Source organism: Pteropus vampyrus, unplaced genomic scaffold, assembly GCF_000151845.1.
Source record: "Pteropus vampyrus isolate Shadow unplaced genomic scaffold, Pvam_2.0 Scaffold24, whole genome shotgun sequence".
Classification (NCBI taxonomy): domain Eukaryota; kingdom Metazoa; phylum Chordata; class Mammalia; order Chiroptera; family Pteropodidae; genus Pteropus; species Pteropus vampyrus.
In genome coordinates, this window is record NW_011888805.1 from 4723330 (window position 1) to 4747795 (window position 24466).

General features: G+C 37.5%; 1 protein-coding gene across 1 annotated transcript in view; it reads right to left on the reverse strand.

The window, feature by feature from the left end:
* The window catches only part of ZC2HC1B (zinc finger C2HC-type containing 1B), a 30724-nt gene that overhangs the window by 4058 nt on the left and 2200 nt on the right, over positions 1 to 24466 (reverse strand). The window contains exons 2-7 of the mRNA XM_023528332.1: positions 20244 to 20300; positions 18125 to 18234; positions 17614 to 17733; positions 16934 to 17072; positions 6299 to 6438; positions 2958 to 3066 (exon numbers count right to left, since the gene is read on the reverse strand). Coding sequence (XP_023384100.1) covers positions 2958 to 3066; positions 6299 to 6438; positions 16934 to 17072; positions 17614 to 17733; positions 18125 to 18234; positions 20244 to 20300 — 675 coding nt within the window. The remainder of the gene's footprint in view (positions 1 to 2957; positions 3067 to 6298; positions 6439 to 16933; positions 17073 to 17613; positions 17734 to 18124; positions 18235 to 20243; positions 20301 to 24466) is intronic.

Consider the following 24466-nt stretch of genomic DNA (forward strand, 5'->3'; position numbering starts at 1 on the left):
CATAGGTTTTTTTCTCCCAGCCTTAAACATTTCTGAGAATTCACACCCCGCTAATATACTTCTGCTTCCTTCTCAGAATAGTTCTGAACGAAATGTGACTAATTTAAAGGCACGCTAACACTGATTTTAGTTTTTAAATGTAAGCAGGTGAGGCCACAGGAAAGAATAATAAATTAAAAATGCATCTTAAGCCTGAAATAAAGGAAAAAGCTATCTCTTAAAGCTAATTAACATGACAATGCTATTCATATGACAATGATTTAAGTGAGAAATTATAGAAGCAAGATACCTACTTTTTCCCATCATTCAATTCAAAAAGTATTTATTGAACACCTCACATGTGCCACGAACAATCCTAACAGGGAGGAATACAGCAGTACAATTTAAAAAAAAAAACAAAGTAGATAGATCCCTGCCTTCTTAAAACTTACAATTCTTTTTTTTTAGTGGGGGACAGCCAAATATATGTTGAATATTAGAGAGTGACAAATTCCATTTTTAAAAACTGCAAAGGGCATTGTGGAGGGCTTAGTTAACCTTAAGAACAGAGGTTGGAAGTTCTCACTGTGAAGATGACAGTCAGCAAAGAACCAGAGGGAGTGAAGGAGGGGGCAGTGCGACTCAGCAGTGGAGTGCTTAGGGTTTCAGCAGTGAGAGCAGCCAGTGCGAAGACCCTGCCCCCGGGTTGCCTGGTATGTTCCAGGAACAGCACCGAAGCCGCTGGAGCTGGACCGAGAGGAAGCAGTGGAAGGCGAGGTCAGGTGGTGGCATAGAACCTAGTGTGGGCCATGTTCAGAACTGTGCCTTTTACTTAGCAACATCGCAAGTGGTTACAAAACACCATTAACTAGTCATAAACAAAAGTATTACCATTTTGCTTAGATCTACTGGCCTCCTAATCTCTTTTCTACTGGCCTCCTAATCTCTTTTCTACTATCCGAATGGTGTCATTATGACGTCTGGCTTAATGCACTGAGATACATGACTTCTGAGGACACTTATGCCGTGCAGCTGTTTTAAAGAAATCATTTCGTTCAAAGAAAGAAACTCTTTTCTTATTCTCAACACTACACCTGATGTGCTGTCCTCTCCCATTCCAATCTCTTTCCAAGTTTACCAGACCAAGGAACGAAGGTTCCTTGGTTCTCCGTTGCTGTCCTCGGACTGGACTTTGCACGCTGAAAGGAATCTAGTCCTGGAGAGCCAAGAAATATTCCCTCTTGGCAAATAAGCTTTGACCTCAAACTCAAAGGAGTGCTTTTTACTAGAAGTATTATAATATATTCTTTGAAAAAATAAGAAAATAAACCATAATGTAAAGAAATTACATTATAGCTAAGAAAGAGCTCGTTAGTGAAAGTCTTACCAAACAAATACATATCTACTGAATTACTATTTATTTTTGTGTGTGTGAAAACTAAAACCTACCTCGTTGTTAAGTTTTCACAGATCAGGAAAAAACTAGTGACTTGTGTGTATAGGGCTATGGGGACATTTTAAAATATCCATTCAAATTTTAACCCTTGATAAGCAACTCATGAAGAATTTAAAAACTAATAATAAACTTTCTTGTGTTGTTACTTTATGAACTGTGAGACTGGCAGTTCTTACTCTGGTTCTGATAATACTTTCAAAATAAGACTCCTGATCAGAGGTGTCATAGGATCATGAATGAATTCATCTCGCCTTCATAGTGTATGCTGACCATAAATAAAAATACCACATTTATTAATGAAGCTCAACACAAAGAGAGAGCACAATAAATATTTAAATCAGCTCTACTATTTACCAGTAGTGTGCTTTGAGCAAATTATGTCTTTGCTGAGCCTCAGTTTCCCCTAATGCAGATTAAAACATTTGGGGTATTATTGTGAGGAGTAAATGAAATGGACCTCATATACAGTCAGTACTGTAATGGTGGCTGTGCTTTTCTGAAACTTTGAAGAAATTATTTAGTTCTAGGAAGGCAAGTCCCCTTTTTCTTTTTTTCCAGCCTTATTGAATATAACATTGTGTAAGTTTAAGGTGTAAAAAGTGATGATTTGATATAGGAATATACTGTGGAATGATTATCACATGAAAGTAAGTTAACGCCTGTCACCTCGCATAGTTACCTTTTGCGTGTGTGGTGGTGAGAACATTTAAGATTTGTTCTCTTGGCAACTTTCAAGGACGTAATACTCTATTATCACCACGCTGTATGTTAGCTCCCCATCTTATAACTGGAAGTTTGTATCCTTTGATCAACATCTCCCCATTTCTCCCACCCCACTCCCACCCTGCTAATCACCATTAAATTCTCTGTTTTTATGAATTTGACTTTTTTAGGTTCTAACTCTATCAGTGAGATCACACAGTATTTGTCTTTCTCTATCTGACTTAGCTCTATTCGCATAATGCTCTCAATGCCCACCCATGTCACAGATGGCAGGATTTCCTTCTTTTTCATGACTGAATAATATTCCATTGTGTGTGTGTGTGTGTGTGTGTGTGTGTGTGTGTGTGTGTGTACACACATACCACATTTTCATTCATTCGTCAATGGACACTTAGGTTGTTTTTGTATCTTGGCTATTTGAAAAATGCTGTAATGATCATGGGAGTACAGCTATCTCTCTGAGATAGTGATTTCATTTTCTTCCCTTATTTTCAAACACATCCGACACGCTATTATCTCCAAATCATCATCTCTCTTCAATTTTACTAGATCAAAAAATGATGGTTCTAGACCCTGCTGCTGTCATCGGATCTGACTTTGTATATTGTCAGAGTTACTTAGTCCTGCTAAATTAGGAGCTATTTCCTCTTGGTGAGCAAGTTTTAACCTCAAACAAACCCACGTATCTTTATATCCCAAAGCAGCATTAGATGTCATCGCTTTTGCTGGCTGCCGATGAATCCCAAAGCCAACAGTGCTCCCCAGTCATTTGATGGTTGAGATGCTCACTCCGACTCACCTGGCTTGGGTGGGACCACACTCGTGGCCTCAAGGGCCCTGTTCTGTAGCAGAGCACCCACGGCACTGGTTACCGTCGGTTCTTTCTTTGGACTCATCTGCACCCTACCCTACAGAGAGAGAGGGAACAGTTAGTTCCATAACGTCAGGTAGCACACAAGAGTGAAGCTGTTTCCACTTAACTAGCAGCAGATCAGAGTCATCTCCCGGGACCTACTGAACCCAGGGGAAAGGGACATGCACACCCTGCACCTTAGGTAACCTGGTTCCTGTCCTCACTGTCTGGGATTTGGAGCCTTCGTTCCATAGTCAGGCCTTTGCGGGAATGGTGATATGTTAATCCTGCAACATTAGTCGCACGGTGACATAAGAAATCACTTAATGTCAATAAAGATAGTTATGGAACATTTTAGTTTTTCATTGCACTTGAAGATGATTTTGTTTTTAAGTACATGAACAGAGAAGAAAAACAGACATTGGCAGGCAGCAAATGTTTTAAACATGGAATTCCAACATCCCCACACCACACCCCTCCCCGCTAAGGAGCAACAGCAGAATAGTTATATTAATGTGGAATAAGGACCAGAAGGTTCCTTGGGAGCTACTTTTTACCTTGCTGCTGATCCCACCAACATCTCCATGGGAACTACCTAAAGATAACCTTACTCAGAATGAGAATTCTCACTTGGGCAAGGACAGCTATGAGATTATAGCAGGCAGCTCATCCCCATTCAGACAAAGAAAGCTATTTTCAGAGGCCCATATTGGTCTCTTTTGGTTAAGGGTATAACACTTTTTAAAAAGTCGATTATGTTTAAAATAGAAACACACTTCAGCTGTGCTGTTAGCAGCCCTTCAAACTGAAACCGCCCCTCCCTTTTTGTTCCACTTCTGAATAAGCTTCACTATGAGGCAGGGCGAAGCTGGCATCAGGGGAACAAGCGCTGCCGTTCAGATCCACTGGGCAGCGAGTTTACTGAGAAAGCAAGCAATTCAGCAAGCAAGCAATTTTTCTTCTGTGTTCCCAATCACCACTTAGTTCTGGAAAACAAGGAGAGGACCGGGGCCAAGTCACTGGTTACACTCAGGACGGCCAGCTGGCCTCCTTCAGGAATAAAAAGCACTTCCGTTGCTGCTTCCCAGTGCTCCCTTTGGCCCCACTAAATCCCCACTAACTTCGTGGACTGGTCAGAAGGATCATTCGAAGAAATGTACCGCGCCCTTTACTGCTTTAGAAAGTATAAGGAAAATTTTACTCAGAAAACCGTTTCAAAACTAAGTTGAATTCGAGCCCAAAGCAGTCGCATCCCCTCAAAATTGTGGTACCTCTCCTACCTACGAGAAAGGACCACCAGAGAGGGGAAGGAAGTCGAGGTAACGGGAAAAGAGGAAAGGAGGAGGGACCCCCTATGTGAAGGTCCTTATACTATCTATTATCTTCCCCACAACTTGACAAGGTACCGATTAAAGTGAGTCTCAGAGAATTTAAGTAGCTTGTCCACGTTTACCTACACACAATAAATTACGGAATTGAAAGTCAAACCCTGACTACTGATCGCAGAATCTGGGCTCTTTCTACACTGCACTGCTTCTCATACTATTTCAGGTGTAAAGATTGAATCTCTACAACTCTATTTTTCATAACCACCCTGCCTCCTCCACCAACACACCTTTCTCCTCCCTCCCTCCTGTGTTTCTTTATCTGGCTGTATAGTATTATTATCTACCTAAGCTCTGGAGCTGAAAACTTTCTTGTCAACCTTGATCCTCTTTTATCCTCTATCTAATCACCTTCTCAGTCCCATCAATTATTTCCTAAATTCTCCCTCCACTCCCCGACCGCCAGTCCTCTGGTCCCAGACCCTCATCCTGTCCCTGTTGCTGCTCTCCCACCAACTCATCTCGAACACTAATTGCAAAAGTGATCTTTCTAAAACACCAATCTCATGTCACTTCAGTCTACACTGCCCAACCGGTCTACGCTGCCTAGAGAATGACACGTGAGGCTGATAATAGACAACTGGACAGAAAAGCCAAGAAAGGCCGTATACAGAGAGACTAGGAAGAGAAGCACAGTAGGAAAAAAAGGTGAGATGGAAAGATGGGAAGGACTTTCTGGGTCCCCGTGGACTTCACAGTTCCTGCTTCCAGGCCCTCGGGCTGGCCGGCCTCAGCTTTGAGGGCATCTATCCACTTAATCCCTCTCTTCCTCCTCCCTGACCCAGCTTGAGATCTGATGCCGTCCTGCTTGCCTGTGCCACCCCGTCACCGCCCCCAGCAGCGCTCTATGCTCTAGTCTTTCCAGCAGGGCTCTTCAGGCCACAGGCTGGACCTTTTGTCCACAATGTGGTTCTCAACTCCAGCTCTAGGCTGGCGAACCCATTTGATATTTAAGGGGAAAACGTTTGTTCCTCTTTGAAGCTGTCCGTGAATCCCACTGGCCTCTTCCTCCACTGGGCTCCTGTATTAGTCAGCTACCACTCCTGCCTGCTGCACTGTTTCCAAAGCCGCCGCCTCCTTTGAATTACAAATCCTTGATCAGCCAGCACGTAGCAGTGTCTGGTACAGAGCAGATTTTCAGTAAATGTCTAATATGTGTGAAGACAGAGCTCAGAACCCAGAGTCCCTGGGATATGTGTTATTGGAGAGAGTCCCACCCTCTTCGCTGCTGGATTTCATGGAACTCTTTCCGAACATGTTTCATACTCTTAAGTATGTGAACCAGTTTAATCTTTTCTTGGTGTTTGAGGCATGTTTATAAAACTAATAGTTTTTATGCTATACTGTAAGTTATGTCCCTGGGACCTTTGATGTTTGTAGAGCTGTTTGCTGGCTCTAGTTCTGTTTTTATAAATCTTTGTCTTCCTGGTCAACTTGTCATTTTACTTATTTGTACCTAATTGTAACAGTTGCTTCCATTTGTCCACTTTAACTTGCTGATTCTGTAGCTTTAAATAAAAGCCTGCAGACTCCTCTCTACAGAGCAAATCGCATGGCCTGTAGGAGCGACAGCTTCCTCCACTCAGGCCAGCTTCACTTCAGCTTCATAATTCTTTTCTGCATCGTTAAGGCTGATAACCACTGTTGGACAGAGTTTAATACTATAATATTATAGAAACACTACTTATATATTCAAGTCTTCCTACTTTTTCTACAACACTCAAAGGTATTATAAGCTGGAAACTCAAAAGGAGCCAATTCCCATGAGAATGAGTGACAGTGACCAGCTATCTCGATCCTTACATTTTCTCAGGATGGGTAGCTTAGGTTCCCCATCAAACTCTACCTACTTGCCTCAGGTATGCAAGGGCCCAAATCCAACACCTAGGGAGAGAGATTTACCTGGGCTCTGGATGCCAACTTGGCTGCCGTCTGGGCTGGATCAAAGACTCGACGAGAAGATTGATCCTTGCAGAAATTGATATGTCGATTTGCTGCATTTTCATTAAACCTCCTCATACAATATGGGCATTGAATATAATCTAAATATAAAGATAATAAGAGGCAATTAGCATTTCAAAAATAACTCTGAAATGAAATAACATACGATATGGACTCTGCTCCAACTTGAAAGAACAAGGTCTCAAACTCTGGTTTGAGACAGCCTGTTCCAGAGGGGAGGCTTGCGAGGACTCAAATAAAGACCACAGAAGGGGAAAATCGTGCTACCTATGCACTTATTTCAATTAACAGTGTGCCCCTAAAATGTTTACACGATATGTTTTTTAGAAAATTAATTATACTTAGGAACATTCCAATTAAATGGATTATTTAGTGGATGCTTACAGAAAAAAAGTAGTCCTAGAATCACAGAATGTTAGTATCGATGATCCTGAAGGGCATACAAGATGGAAAAGCCCACGTTGTGGTACTGGGTGGGACAGAAAATCATACAGGAGTTATGGCACTACAGAGGGAGAGAAGATATTTCAAAATGTGGGTTTGGGGGATGGGATTTGAAACCAGTGTCACTGGCAGAAAGACACACTGCTTCTGCACTGCTCGATGTTTTAGTCCGAACTCCGGAGTCAGGAGGAAAATAATACATTCAGGAAGGAGGTAGGAAAAGGGAAAAAGGCAGGGATTCAAAAAAGAGAAAAGGAAAAGGAGGGGTGATTGGAAAATGGCTCCAGAAACAGCTCAGCTTCCAGGGTTAGAACCTCCCAGGCAGCTCTGTGGGCAGTAGGTCCTCTCTGGTTCTGTGAAATACCCAGTGTTCTCAGCTTGGCTCTCATGTGCAATTACTAGACAGTGAGAGAAATGGGAAGTGAGAAAGATCCCAGGTCAGCTTAGAACGTGGAGATGCTCACAGCAAAGCCAGGTTGGAGCCTACCCCTCTAAAGCAAGCAGAGGCGTCGGTTTGGTTTGGTTTGGTTTTAGGCAACTTTTCTTAAGGGATAACAAGGTGGATATGAGCTACATAAGAGAATAACTTTCCGCCCAGGAAGGATCTGACACAGCAGCAATCTTAAACTCTGTATGGAAGTTTGGGTTAGTGTGGAGTCAAAATTCCTACATATGTGGGTAAATGTTTAAGGCAATGATTTCTTCAAAGTTAAGAGTCTCCTGAAGGTTTCCTTTTAGGCAGTATGGGGAGCTTTCCAGTTTAAGAAATCATTTCCTAAAATGAATACTCATACAATGTAAGAATTGGAAGAAATTAGAATGAAATAAGTGATTAGCGCCTAACCAAACCTTTTATTTCACACTCTAGAAGGCAATACTTAATCATTGATTAAATACATATTGAACATCTATTATGTGTCAGGCACTGTTTTATACTTGGGGATACATGGTTCTGTAATCAAGGACTAGGCATTCTAATAGAGAAACAACATTTTCCCACAGTGATAAATTTCTTGAAAAAAATAAAATAGGACAGCATTGGGAAATGATGAAGGCTCTGCAACCCGCCTGACTGGTTTTGAGCCCCAGCTCCTCACTTGCTATGTGTGTGAACTTGGGCAAGTTTCTCAACCTCCTTAAGCTTCAATTTCCCCAGTACCTACATATCACCTCTTTCATCGGGTTGTTGTGAAAGTTAACTAAAATAATCCACACTAGGGCTCGGCACAGTGGGCGGGGTAGAACATACTAGTACTATAAAGAAACAGGTCTGGCAAGGTTGTGTTTCCAATTACCAAACCAGAATGAAACTGCTTAGAAAAAGTGAAATAGAAAGTGCCATTATCACATGAAACTCACAATGCTGTAGAAAACCGTCAAGGGCTCGGCTCCTGGCTTGGTGGGAACAGCTTCAGTCTCACCAGCTGAAAAGTCACGGCTTATATTAAAAATGCTGTTACCGTGACCCCTAATCAGTTCAGGCAAAGACAGAGATTATGGCAACGGCTGTGATGCTTCCCTAACCTCACTTGTCCATCCATCGCTACCCTTCTGTGTGTTTGGCACCATAAGCCACCATGGAGACAACAAAGTTGAAGTGTATTTCCCTGTCAACAAAAACAACTAGAAGAGACAACTCGAAAGACTAGGCAAAGCAGCAGAGAGGTACCATTCCGTGCAGTGAGCTGCGAAACTAGGAAGCACTGGGTCCTCCAGGAGCCCGTAGGAGGGACATGAAGCCCTGACTTAACAGGGGCAGAGGAAGGGAAATACCCTGAGAGGTAAATACCCTGAGAATGGAAAAGGTATTTTTCAGCAACAATCATCTGAACATAGCGTGACTGAGCTACGTGTTCTACGACTCGTGTCTTAATCTGAGTTTCCTCTTCCTCTATCAATAACGATGTCATTAAAAATAACTATGTACTATTTATTTATGTACTATTTATTTCAATAAATAATGGTTTTTAAAAGTTGGACTACACATGAATTTGTATGAGGACTATGTGGAAGATGGTCAGATCTCAAAAAAATTTAAAGTAGAAAAACAATCATTTTAAAATGCAAGCATTTTGCTGACTACCCATGTCTATATAGCCCTCTGAAATAGTGACCAAATGTCCCAGGCCTCACAGAAAATCCCAATCATAAATATTTAATGTCACTTTTCTCATTAACTATCACATCACAGAAAACTGAATGATTGGCAGACTTAACACAGTAAGAATTAGAACAAATAGATACGTGTCACAAAAACTGAGTCATGAAATACGGAATCATGCTGAAAAAAATGAAAATTATTACAAACTCATGCAAACGAGCCCATAATATATATCTCTAATTATGTCTCTACACATTTTCTAGTACGTAAACCTGAGAATATATATGGGCTAATATAAAATGCCCGAACAATCAAAACAATTGAATACCAATGAAATGTGCTATTGTAAATAATAATTTTGTTTGGTGCATAAAATTATAGTAAGGACACACGAGCGAACTGAATTATAAACTACATTTTAGCATGAAAATATAAAGAGCAGAGAAATAAATGTACGTTTGATGAGGCCTTACAATGTGAATTATTTAAAAAAAACAATAATCTCCACATTTTAAATCCAATGTGAAAATGACAGAAATCCACATAGCAGGACATCTGACATGGTTTCGCTTATTCAACTAAAGAACCATAAGCTAGCCATTCAACTCTGTAGCTTCTACTATTAAAATGAACTATTCCTCATAAAAGATGTGTTTGTTATATGAAGCTTGTTGCCAAAGTATTATCAAAATCTTTTTACTGAAAATCTTAAGACAACACATTGTTTTGACCACTTTTTCATTAGCACCCAGAAAAAGTGAAGCATTTACTAAAATCATTTCTGTTATAGAAGTTCAGATGATTTATTTTCCAGATGATTTTATAGCATGATTACACAGGGTTTTTTGTTTGTTTGTTTTACTTTTAAAAATGAACTTTGAGGACTAATTTACATACAGTAAAATGCACCTATTTTGAATGTACAATTCAATGAATTCTGACACATGTATACATTTGTGAAATGACACCAGTTAAATATAGAACAATTTCATCACTGAAAAAAGTACCCTTATGCCCCTTTCAGTCAATATTCTCCCAAACCCAGTCTCAAGCAACCAAAGATCCATTTTCCTGTCACTAAAAATGTTATGCCTATTCTATAGTTTCATATAATAGGGACGTTTATGTTGCTGCATGTGTAGTAGCAATTTCTTCTTACTGTTGAGTTGTATTCCATTTTGTAAATATTCCACAATTTGTTTATCCATTTACTTGTTGATGAACATTTCCAGTTGTTTCCAATTTATGCAATATAAATAAAACTACCATGAACATTAATTTTCAAGGATATGTTTTCAGTTTTTTGCATAAATACCTAAGATTGCAGTTACTGTACAGTTAAGTATGCTTAAGAAAATAGTGTGAAGTGGCTGTACTATTTTATACTCCCATTGGCAGTGTATGGGACTTCCAGTTGTTCCACATCTTAGTCATTTCTTATCATCAGTCTTTAATTTTAGCTGTTCAAGTGGGTATGTGGTGATATCTCACTGTGGTTTTAATTTACATTTCCCTGATGAGAATCAGGTTGAATATCTGTTCTTGTGCTTATTGGCCATTATTTTTTAATGTGTCTGTTCAAGTACATCTCTTGTTTTTTTTTCCTATTGGATTGTTTGTCTTATTGCATTGTATGAATTCTGTATATATTTTTGATATGAATCCTTTGCCTAATTTTTGTATTGTGAATATTTTCTCCCAGCCTGTGGCTTGCCTTCGCATTCTGTTAATGATGTTTCTCAAAACTGATTTTCTCAATTTGGGTGAAACTCGATTTATCAATTTCCTTTTTTAAAATTGTTAGCATATTTTGTGTCCTGCCTAAGACTTCTTGACTCTTAGATCCAAGATTATTTTTTTCTAGAAAATTTATAGTTGTAGCATTTATGTTAGGTCAATGATCCATTTAAATTAATTTTTGTATATGATGGAAGGATCAAGGTTCATTTTTCTCATACTGATATCAAGCTATCCCAGCATGATTTGTTGATAAGGTTATCCTTGCCCACATTGGATTACCTTTGTCAAAGATCAGTTGCCTGTAGATGGGGGACGAGGGTCTAATTCTAGATTTTCTTTTCTGTTCAGTTGATGCACTAGTACCAAATTGTCATGATTACCGGAACATTGTAGTAACTCTTGATGGCAAGTCTATGTCCTCCAATTATATTCTTTTTTCAAAATTATCTTAACTATTCCAAATTCTTTGAATTTCCATATAATTTTAGAAGAAGCTGGTCAATTCTTACTCAGGAAAGAAAACCTGCAGGAATTTTTATTAGAATTACATTGAGTCCATAGATCAATTTGAAGAGAATCGACATCGTAACACTATCCTGAGTCTTCCAAGCCATGAAAATGGTATATCTTTCCATATATTTTGTTCCTCTTTAAGTTCACTAAGCAATGTTTTATGGTTTTTATTTGATAGGTCTAACATATATTTTCTTAAATATATACCTAAGTACTTAATGTTTTGACATTATTGTAAGTGGTATTCTTAATTTCATTTTTCAGTTGTGGATGCCTATATACGGAAATACAATACACTTGTGTATATTAATCTTATATCCTGAAAGCTGGTTAATTCACTTTAATTCCGGTAAGTAGCTTTTTTATAGTTTCCTAAGATATTCTATATTTACTCATTCATGATCATGCTATCTGTGAACAAAGGTAGTTTTACTTCATTTTCTCCTCTTTGATCTATGAATTATATGTGTATATATAGCATATATGTTATGTATATATATTCCCCCCACCTTATTATACTGGGTACTCTCTCCAGCACAGTATTGAATGAAGTGGTCAGAAAGTTCATCCTTATTTTCTTCCTGATCTCAGTGAGAAAATGTTCAGCTTTTCATCATTGAGTGTGATGTTAGCCACACACTTTTCAAAAATGTTCTTTATTAAGGAAGTCCCCTTCTATTTCTACCTAAGTATTTTCTTTTTTAAACATGTATGGATGTTGCATTTTGTCATGGACTTTGCCTATATCTATTGAGATGATCATATGTTTTTAAAAATTAAAATATTTAAAAATATTTTAACAAATTTCAACAAAATTAATATAACGAATTACATTTACTATTTTCTTATGTGTTACATGCCATTGAGTCAGCTCTGACTCCTGGTGACCCTATGAATGAGTGATGTCCTCAATGCCCTGTCCTCATCGGCCCTGCTCAGCTCCTGTGGACTCCTGCCTATGGCTTCTGTTATGGAAATCCATCTCATATTTGGTCTTCCCCTTTTCCTGATGTCTTCTGTTTTTCACCAGCATTACTATCTTTTCCAAAGTGCCCTGCCTTCTCATGATGTGCCCGAAGTAGGACAACTTCAGTTTTGTGATTTTTGCCTTTAGTGATGTTTTAGGCTTAATTTGCTCTAGGATCCACTTGTTCGTCTATCTGGTAATCCAGGGTATCCATAAAGCTCTCCTCCAACATTGTATTTCAAATGAATCAATTATTTCCCTATAAGCCTTCTTTACTCTCCAACTTTCGCATCCATACATAGCAACTGGGACTACGAGGGTGTGGATGACCTTGGCCTCGCTCGGTCTCTAACAGCCCATCTCTGCTCTTGGTGATCTTTCCTAATTCTTCCATTTCCACCCTTCCAAGTCTCTGTCTTCTCTTGATTTCTTGGCTGCAGTCTCCCTGTGAATTGATGATCGAGCCGAGGTAAACACAATCTTTAACAATTATGATGTCTTCATTACCTACCTTCATAATCTGTTTGATGTCTTCATTAAAATTGTGTATTTTTTCTGTGGCCATGTTTTTTGTCATCTTGATGTTCAAATGCAGTCGTGCTTTGGCACTGTCTTCTTTCACTTTCATCAGAAGTTGTTTGAAATCATCACTACTTTCTGCCAATAAGATGGTACCATCTGCATATCTTAAGATATTGATATTTCTTCCACCTATTTTTTTACTCCTCCTTCCTGAGCCTAGCCCAGTTTTTCACATGATACGTTCTGCATACAGATTAAACTACTCGGGAGATAAAATATATCCTTGTCTGACTCCTTTGCTGATAGGAAACTATTTTCTTCTTTCTATTTAGGTGTAATTTGTTCTTCTTTTTCTAACCTTTTAAAGAACAAGCTTAAAGTAATTGATTTAAACCTTTCCCCTTTTTAAGCTATCAACTTCTTTTCTAGGCATTGCTTTAGCTGAATCCTACAAATTTTAATTATGTTTTCATTACAATTCAGTTCAGAATATTTTCTAATTTCTCTAGAAATTTCTTCTTAAATCCATGGGTTATTTAGAAATAAGTTGTCAATTTCCAAATATTCAGGAATTTTCTAGATATATTTTCATCATTCATTTCTAATTCTATTGTGGTTAAATAGCATAGTCTGCATGGTTTCAATCCTTTTAGACTTACTGTGTGACCCACTTTGTGGCCCTGCACCTCATCTGTCTTGGGTGAAGATTCTATATGTACTTGACCCGTATTCTGCTGTTCTTGCGTGCCACATTATGGTTATAGACGTCAATTAAGTCAAACTCATTGATACCATTGTTCAAGTTTTCTCTATCCCTACTGATTTTCCTGCTGCTTATTTTATGTTACTAAGAAAGGAATGATAAAATCTCCAAATATGATTGTGAATTTGTCTACTTCTCCTTCCAGTTTTGTCAGTTTTTGTTTCATGTTCTTCGAAGATCTGTTACTAGATACATAAACATTTAGAACTGATAGTTCTTCTGGATGAATATATATTTTTAATCATTATCTCTGTCAATAATACTTACCCTGAAGTTTACTTTGCCTGATATTACTATTAGCCACTTCAGTTTTATGATTATTATTTGCATGTATATTTTTTCTCATGCTTTAAACACACCAATCTATAGTTGTTTTGACATTGCTGGTGTTTATTTGCCTTTACCTTTTTATCTGAGAGGAAAGGCACAAATCATAAGTTTATGGCTCCATGAAATGTTCACGAGCCACACACACCCATGTAACCAGCCCAGATCAAGACATGGAATGTCCCAGCGAGGGTCCTTAAAACCCTTCTGGTCCTCATCGCCCTGCTAAGGAAAACCATGGCTTGACTTCTAACCTGAGATTCGAACTTGAGGATTCTAAAAAACTGAGCTTCTAATATTTATAAATCAGGAAACCTGCATTTCTGCCATCCTTTGAGAAATTAGATCTGGCAACTCAGGATGTATGTTCCTTTGAGGCATCACCCTGCTGAAGCAGGAGCAGCTGTCACTTAGGGAGGGTGTCGGCGGCTCTCCAGGCCCACAGGACCCACCCTCCTCATTCTGTCACCTGCCTAGCCTGTTTGTGTCTTTATATTTAAAGTGTGTTCCTTGTAGAAAGTATATAATTGGACTTTGCTTAATTATTCAGTTTGACAATCTCTGCTTTTTATCTAAAGTATTTACATCATTTCTATGCAATTGTGCATATAATTAGGTTTTAAGTCTACTATCTTACTGTTTTTCTTCATCCCATCTGTTCCTTGTTCCCTTTTTCCTCTTTTCCTGTCTTCTTTTGAAATGATTTTTTTCCACTTTATCTACACTCCAGATATTGTCTTATTAGCAATTTGTCAATATTTTTGAGTGTTTACTCTAGGATTTAAAATAGGCATCTTTATGAGATAACACTTACCTCCAAATAATACTATACCTATTCACGTATAATGTGAATGAATGTTTCAACAATATATGTTCTTTTTCTTCAAACTTGTCCTATTGTTTTCACACATTTCACTTTCACACGTTATAATCTCCATAATATGCTGTTATTTATGCTTAAATAGCCAGTTATAACCCTCAGCTAACATTTTACTCAATGGAAAACAAGATAAGGATATCTGCTTTTGCCATTGCTATTCAATATAGTATTGGAAGTTCTAGCCAGAAGGTTTAGACACAAGAAATAAAAGGCATACAAACTAGAGAGGAAGAAGTAAAATTATCTCTGTTCACAAAAGATGTAATCTTATATGTAGGAAACCCTAAAGGATCCACACCAAAACACAACTGCTAGAGCTAATAAACAAAATACAGCAAAGTTGCAGTATACAAAATCGATGCTTAAAGATCAGTTGCATTTCTGTACAGTAACAATGAACAATCTGAAAAGAATTCCATTTACAATAACATCAAAAAGAATAAAATACTTCAGAATAAATTTAACCAAGGATGTGAAAGATTTGTACACTGAAAACTATAAATCACTATTAATGGAAATTAAGAGAACATAAATAAATGAAAAGACATTCCGTGTTCATAGATATAAGACAATTTTGTTACGATGACAATAGTACCCAAATGATGTACAGATTCAATGCAATTCCTAACGAAACTCCAATGGTATTTTCAAAGACTAAAAAAAAAATCCTAAAATTTCATGTGGAATCTCAAAGTTCCCCAAATAGCTAAAACAATCTTGGGAGACTCACACTTCCCACTTTCAAAAGTTACTACAAAGCTATAGTAATCAAAACAGTGTGGTACTAGCATAAGGATAGACATACAAACAAATAGGATAGAATAGAGTCCAGAAATAAATCCTCTCATATATGGTAAAATTGATTTTTGATGAAGGTACCAAGACCATTCAATGGGGAAAGAACAGTCTTTTCAACAAACAGTGCTGAGAAAACTAGATAACCACATATAAAACTACATACTTAACTTCCAATGGGATCTTACCTTACACCACATACAAAAATTAAGTCAGCCTGGGTCAAAGACCTAAGTGTAAGAGTAAGAGCTAAAACTATAAAACTGTTAGAAGAAAACATAGGGGTAAAGTTTTACAATATTGGATTTTGCAGTAATTTGGGGGGTTGACATCAAAAGCTAGGCAACAAGAAAGATAAATTGAACGTGATTAAAATTAAAAACTTTTTTGCAACAAAAGGTAACATCAGGAGAGTGAAAACACAGTTCATCAAATGGAAGAAGATATTTGAAAATCCTATAACTGATAAGGGATTAATATTAATCTAATCGAGCCTCTAGCCCTAATTTCCAATTTACAGAAAGATGGGGGATAGAAGAACACATTAAACACTAATATGACTATAAAAAACCAGACAAATCCAGAACATGAGACATTGTAAAAGATCATTGGTCTAGCAAGGGTGTTGTGCAGAATTAAAAGGGACTAGAGACAATGTATAAACCTTGACCGAATCTTGGATTGTGGCTGGGGAATGAGGAGAGAACTTTAAAAGACATTCTTAAGATAATTGGGAAAATATGAGTTTATATATTCAGTGTGACAGTAGTATTGTGGTTTTGTGGAAAAATATATTTATGCTTAAGAAATGCATACTGAAACAGCTAGTGTTATGAATTTTGAAACTTCCTTTCAAATAGTTCTGCCAAAAAAGAGAGATAAAAAATATGACAATGTCATCATTTGTCAAATTTCAGTGGAAAGTATATGAGTGATTATTGTATTATTCCTTACTCTCTTCTGTAGATTTGAAATTTTTCAAAATAGCAAGTTTAGGGTAAAAAAAGTTGCGGGCTACTAAACCGTACAGTGTAAAATGGTTAAAATGGTGAAGTTTATGTTATGGGAATTTTATCTCAAAAAAATTAAAAAGCTGTCTATATCTTACACTAGGAAGCCATTATAGAACTACTTAAACGGTTCTGCACAGCTCCATTGTCATAACACATGACGTGAACTGTGTCCCCTGCAGTTATGTAATGCCATGACACTGGGTACAGTGATGTTCCCCCATCTGAGGACTGACCGGGGCCAACCCTGCTTAGCTTCCGAGATCACACACTTTAGGGTAGTATGGCTGTGGACAGTGATGCACTGATGTTGAAGAGGAGGAAACAGAATCTTTTGGTAGAGCTGAAAAGAAAATAGGATAAGTTTTTTGATAAAACTACTTTTACATAATTTAATTGTTGTTGTTAATTTTAGACTGCATAAGAGGAAGCGAGGCATGATAATTGGGTCAAAAATCATAGCCTCGATTGGTTAAGAGTAAATATCAAAAGCAAACCACACTGGCCACACACCTGGGTTAATGGTGGGAGGGGGTGGAGGTGGAAGAGGTCGGCCTTCTTTAATGGCTAGTGTACACTGCTTCGCTGATCGAATTGCATTAATGAAGTCTTCATGTTGTTGTCTCCAGTTAGCTTTCCTCACGGGTTGAGGCTATAAAAAAATAAAACCAACATATACTAACCTAAAGTACATAGCTCGCTATTATAATTTTTTTTTTTTAAAGCTGGGATTTGTATTTACAGGAAGGAAACAGGCCTGTGAAATTTGAAGAGAAAGGAGAATTTGTTTTTTGAAAGTACTAAAAGAGGTTTGGAAAATACAGTCGTAAAATTCACAGGTCACAGTAGTGAAGGAAAACACAAAATAACAATCAGATAAACAAAGAAACTACAAAACTTTAAAGGAAGACTTAAATGTAAGATTAAAAGTGACTTTCTTCCAAGGGAATTGCTAGATTTAATGCTACTCTAATGAAAATATAAACAAGATTCTTTTTTGCCACATCTGGAAAGTATCTGAAATACATTTGGAAATCTAAGTAAGCATGATTAAAAAGAAAACAGTAAAGGTGGATTATACTTACATGACATTATACTACACTATCAAGCAAAAATGAAGGCAGAGAGCCAGAAAGAGGCTTTAATGTACTTAGGGATGTAATCAGGAACAATAAGGGAGATACAGATAATACCTTGGATTGAGGCGCTTTCCTCACAGTGGGAATGTCAGTGCCTTGTAATCTTTGTTTTAAGGAATTGAAAGGTTTGCGTTTTTTGTTGAAGAGTTTTCGACATATTGGTCCATGCCTTTCCTAGAAAAGAAAGGGTGGGGATGAAATTTTTTTTTAAACGTACAATCATAAAGTTTGTAATGCCACAGTGTATTCAGGCAGCCCCCACTACAGTGACTGAGTTGGACCTTTGCAGAGCCAAGTTCATTCTCTAACTCTCAAATCACAGCAGAGCAAATCCATCTGGCTCTCCTCACCCATGTTACACATAACAAGATATTATGTTTGTTCAAGGTCAATAAAAGGCCTCTACAGCTAAAGAGACTTACTTCAAATTCGGTTATACATATTTAGCTCTATCACTTCAGCTGTATGAATGGTTTTAACATTAAATAATGTTGAAAAGACAAACTTTATTGTTTAAACTGAAATAAATATTTCTGATATTGAGCTATTATTTTCAGGTACTCACTGAAACCAATGAAGTTTTGTTGATGATTTCTTTTATTGTTGTCTTCACTGTTTCTAAATTCCAAGAGCAAGTCACCCAGTAATATAGTAGGAAATTTGAGTCCCAACAGCCTTAATATTCAGTTTTACCATCCCTTTGAAATAGCCCTTTGCATACAGCAAAGGAAAACAGCTTCCTATCAGTGGAATCTTCTCAGAAACACTCTTCTTACCGTTCAGCAGTTCAAAATTGAGTTTAACTGGGCCACTTTTCTACATACAGCAAATTAAGCCACTTAACTCCTGAACAGGAGTGAAGAGGTTTCAAAGAAATATTTGAGAACATCTGCAAAAGACAACTGGGACAACCATACAAATAAATGAAGAACACACCAATTCCATTTAAGTTATGAAGACATTTTCCTTTAATTCATCCAAACATTTCACATTCATGAAGTCATTTATTTCAGAGCAAATGTAAGCTTATCATATTAAATTTAAAAATATTATAATATTTGCAAGACAATTGGCAGGGAAAACACTCTTTACTCCAGCCAGTAGTCCTTTAAGCATTCAGCATTTTGAGTACAAAAACCAAGGGACCAACACAGGTAGAGCTCTACCTGTGTACCAACTTTACAAAGTCTGTTACTGTACCACTATGGGGTTATGCTAACATCTTTGCCTTCTATTCTAAATCCTCTTCCTTGGTGGATCTGTAACTCATAATAGCTATCACTTACACAGTTGCTTTGTCCAAACCCAACAAAATACAGGCTCTATGAAAATCACTGCACCTGGCTATAAACAAACCATACCATTTTAAACTAGAAGAGAAAGATTAGATCAGTTGATCAAATCCTCTCTGTAGACTAGAGATAGGCCTAGGAAGTAAAACTCAAGATACACTTGATATTAGTAATCACTCTTCAGATGGAACCTCCTGGGTCTCAACACCCTCTCCATGGGGCACAGCCCCAGGCTGGTGAAGGCAAAGGCAGCACACTGGTGGAGTGCCAAGCCACAGCAGGCCCTGTGAGGTCCCCTTCTAGATTCTGGAAGCTCTAGCTGAAGTTAATTAAAAGAATAGGTATTTCATTTTTTAAATTCTCCATAGAAATAAAACCTACAACCTCGTTTTATAGTCCTTTGCCCCAAATGTAGTAAGGTTTGTACTCCGAATCCTTTAAGTTTGATGTGTGTCCTTGATCTAAAACGTCCCAACTAACATCTTCATTTTAATTTTTTTTCTTGAGAATCCTTTTATAATATTGGGGCCTAATACCTGTTTGACCCCCTAATTTTGAAATAAATCAAGCTTTTATTCCACTTTATAGGCATCAATCAAGAAACTTAATACGCAGTTAGCTTGAAACTGGTTTAACAATTAAATCTTGGAAAAGGCTTTACATCCATTTTGTTCAAATTACATAAAATCCCTGAAATTGGAGGGTTCTGTCTTCATACGTGGCAAAGCAGGAAACAGAGGGAGGTTAAAGGACTTGTCAGAATTAGTGACAAATTTGAAGCTAAAAGCCAAGTTTCCAGATGCTCTAAATTCAATGTTCATTCCTCTTGACTAGCTAATTTCCCTGGTGTTTTGGCCTTAAAATTTGAATTTCTGATGCTTATAGAAGAGGCAAAAGAGCCAAAATCTCTCCAGAGACAATCAGCTGTGCCAAGATACTTTTATCTGGTATCCTGTTGGTAAGAGGGTTATGTTTAATAAGTTCCCCTTTGAATGGGGCAGCATCGATCTGCCTCCGTGTCCTCCGGGCCTGCCAACCATAGGTTATGCGCTTCTCTTCCCCTGCTTTCCCTGCACATCTGTCTTTAATCTTTGCCACTGCGGCCTCCTCTCTAACTTGACAGTTCATTTAACTCCAATGAAACACATCTACAAAATGTCTTTATGTTTACCAGAACATCTGCTGCAAAGCGTCTTCCACAGACTTCACAGGGAAATAATTCCTGATTGCCATCTGTATAAGATCCAAGAGCACATTATGTTAGTTTCGTGGAATTGCCTGCCTGAGAAGAAATGACTAACTGGAGGAGACCTCAATAGCTTAATATCCTCACTCTCTTTTCCCTCCCCACCAGCTCCTTCGTTCTCTTAAAAAGGTCCTTTGTAAACTCACCTGTGTTTTCCTCTCCTAATAAAACTTTCACTTCACTAATCAGGTAAATTCCATATCCTTTGGGCAATCAGAGTATAATTATTTAATACTTAATATATTCTTAAACAAAGTGCCTGATACCTTTGCTTAGACATAAGTACAAAGTTAATACCTTAGTATAGTAATCAATAATCCAATGGTAACAGCTTTAGGGATTCCTACTAGAATGGAAGGTCTATTTGTGTGCTAAATGAAGGCATGCCAAGTTATCAGACTGTATGAAAAAGGTTGCCTAATCATTAGATTTAAGATAAACTTTCCTGGGAATGGCTTTCTCTCTCTCAATAAATTCTCTTTGCTGGAATAAACACCTACCTGAGAGGAAGTAGAAGAGACAGATAAAATGGACCAGGTAGAACTGGTAGATTTTGATTCAAATCAGGAAAGGGGTGCCATTATAATGGATAAGCATATGAGGATGGGGAACATCATCCTGGGGGTGGTGTTTGGGGTCAGATCCCCTTATTGAGGCCAGTGAATAATACTTACTGCTGGCATTTCATATGCAGCAGTGAATGAGTGAAGGATTATAATCATAATATGTTCACTACTTGCTATTGTTTTTTAATATTCAACCGTAGAAGTATTTTAAAAGTTAAATGAAGGAGAAACTCAAATATAAAAGATAAAAAAATGGCTGAAACTGTGCCCACTACATCCCAGTGCTTCAAAGTACTTGAGGGTGCTCGATAAATACTTCTTGAATATATGGGCCAAAGAAGAATTGAGTTTCTACCACAGGACCAATCATTCATTCAATAAATATGTGCTCTGTGCAACTCTGTGGGAATATTGAGACAAACCATACGTGAGTCCAGCATAGAAAAGGAAAGTATGCACATAAATTACTTTAAATGAAGTTAGAAAAATGTCTCGAGAAAAGGAAAACATTATGGAATTGTGAGAAAAAAAAGTGACTTCATATTACTTCCTTTCCATTCTCCTAGAGTTGAGTATATAAAGATTAAAAAGCAGTTTGATCATCGAGAAGATTTTACATTAGAATAACAATGAGTTTTTTCTACAAACAAGGGGACCAATCAAGAACACTGAGTAAGAAGAACTTGAACAACACTGTAGAAGATTCATGTGACAAAGGTGAGGAGGGACGAAATGGATGATGGTGGGGAGGGAAGATAAGATTTTAGTTAAAAAGCTAAAGGTGCAGTCCTTAAATGGAAAGAAAGGAGGAAATGGAACACACTGTGGTCAGAGAATCAACGACATGACTAGATTTGGGGCATCTGGGTGGTGGCGAAGAGAGAAGGATGCCTGAGCCTGAGAGGATGATAGGGCTGTGGATAGAAAAAGAAATAGAGAATTTGAAAAGGGCCATCTTAGTAAGAAAAATGACCTCAGCTTTGGAAATACTGAGTTTGAAATAGAGTTATCCAGCCAGCAGGATGGATATGAGGGAGGTCAGGGCTAGAGACACAGATGTAGGCTTTGTTTGGAGAGTGATGTAAAGGCGTGATTTTGCCAGGGAAGAGGTCATGGAAAGAGAAGTACAGGGATGATCCCCAGGGAACTCCATATTTAAGGGCCAAGAAGATGATGGTGATAAGCCAGAAGGAGAAGCAGAGAGAACAGGGTCATGGAAACCAAGGGAAGACAGTTTGAAAAAGGAAGGCCTGATTAACAGGAATCAGATGGTAGCTCATTACACACATTGTTGATTTAAATGATTTCTTCTCACATCTGCCAGATGGTATTGTATTTGCAACACAGGTCATCCATTACAGCATACAGAAATATCACTCTCCCTGTTTTTCTGGCCTTCTAACTCTGTAAAATGGGGTCTTAATTTTTTTTTTTTCTCCAGCAAGGGTATCCCACCCCTCCACATACTTGTTAATAAAAAATATTCCTCCTAATTATAAACCTGCTGCTTTTTCTAAAACGCTAATGAAGATTTATTTTTTAATGCATTTATTTTTATGTAACATTTTTATGGTGTTTTCCAGTTCCCCAAATGCTTTTCCTACATAATCAAATTTGCTCCTCACAGCAATCTTATGAGATAGGGTTGGTATATCTATCTACCTACCTACCTACCTACCTATTATTTTACAGATAAGAAAAAGGAGGTTCAAGTTTAGATTTTTCTAAGACCACAGGTAATAAGAGGTTACACTGAGACTTCAATCTGAGTCTCTATCTTTGCAAGTATTGATTATTCATCTATTACCATATAGATATATTATGTCAGTACTAACCCACAAAGCAAATGAAAGCCCCTGGAGAAATAATGGTCTTTGGTTTCAATCAGTGAATTTAAATGAGTTCAGTGAATTTAAAATAATGACAGATAAATATGATTCAGTTGAACATCTGAAATACATGGACCCCATATTCTGAACCACATTCAACATGGAAGCTTAACTATAAGAAGGGAATATCTGCCTATGTCAGTTGAAGCAAACATGGAGATCAATGAGGTCTACAGTGTTTGTTACAGAATGCTGAATCACATGGAATGTAGTCACTAGGACTTTAAAAGAATTCTTTGGAATGACCAAATGCCCTTCGATAGGTCAACTTGTTACTTCCACACCCTCGAATACCACTCACCAATAGAAGGAACACTATAGATATATGCCACAACCTAGATGGGTCTCAATGCTGAGTGAGAGAAGTCAGTCTCAAAAGGTCACATACTATGTGATTCCACTTGTAAAACATTCTCAAAATGACAAAATTATAGAGATGGAAAACAGATGAGTGATTGCCAAGAGGTAGGGATGGTCAAGGAGGGAGGTGGTTGTGACGACGCAGAAATAGAATGAGGGTGATGGTATAAGTCAATATCTTTATTGTAGTGGTGGGCCACACATTTATAAAATGGTATAGAACTATAAACACACATCATACCAGTGCATATTTCTTGGTTTTGATATTTTAGGTATTTTAGGTAAGATGAATAATCTTAGTACTTGCATTTTAGGTATTTAGTTAAATAACTTGGGGGAAACTGTAAAGGGTGCATGGGATCTCTCTGCACTATGTTGCAACTTTGTGAACTATGTCAAAATAAAAAGTTTTGATAATATCTAGGGTTTGGCAAATTGTGGCCAGGGGGGGCCAATGCATGTTTTTGTAAATCAAGTTTTATTGGTGAACAGTCAGGCCCGTTTGTTTGTTTATATAACATATATCGCTGTTTTCGCGCTACAAAAGCAGAGCTGAGTAGTTGTAACAAAGAACATATGGCCTGCAAAGCCGAAAATTATTCATTTTGGCCTGTACAGAAAAAGGTCACCAACTAGTAAATGAGAACGTAGCAATTAAAAATGATTTGTGGAAGAATAACATGGAAAATGTTAATGATATGTTATATTTACAAATAAAGACCGGAAGGATATAGATATAGATATTTATGTATATATATATGCAGTAATTACCTGAGTGGTATAAATAAAGGTGATTATTTCTTTAGTTTCCTGCATTTTCAATTTTTCTACACAGATTATATATCACTGTTTTAAAAATCAGAATAAAAGAATAACATTAAAATTTTTTTGATAGAAGGTTCTAAAACAATGAGTATCAATTTAGTTGTTTCTATCTTTACTCTTTGTAATTGGAGTCTTAGTAGATTATTAAAGTAGCTATTACTTTCATATGCTGGTTTATAATCTTAGACAATTTTAAAATTGAGAAAAGGAAGGTGATCTGGAAGTGATCAACAGCTTTGTTTAGCATGCAAACAGTGAAAAATAAGAATTACAAAGATCTCAGTTCAAAAATTTTATAAGAAACCTGGAGGGGATTATGGCTGTAATGAAATTGGAAAAAATTCTACTTTTGACTAGACATTTTCTTTCTAAGCTGAAAGACTGCTTTGTAAAGACACCTACTAATTCACATTTCCTTATACAGGCATGGTAGAGAAGGCAAAGAAGGATGTTTTCTCATTCCGTTGTCTGCAAGTCAAAGAACTCTTAAGTCCTTTACAACCCAGAACATGCAAACATTAGCAATTTCGACATCTTTCATGGCCATATGGCAAAGGTTGTGGCATACTGACCTCAATTTATTAACTTATCTTAGGAACATGAGTCATGAAACAAGAAAAGGAATTAAGACTAATGAGTTAGGATGGCAGAGAGAACACCCCATCAATTTTTGCTTCCTCCTAAAGCCCCAAAATTGTACAGTAAAGGGACAAAATGAATAGAGAACCA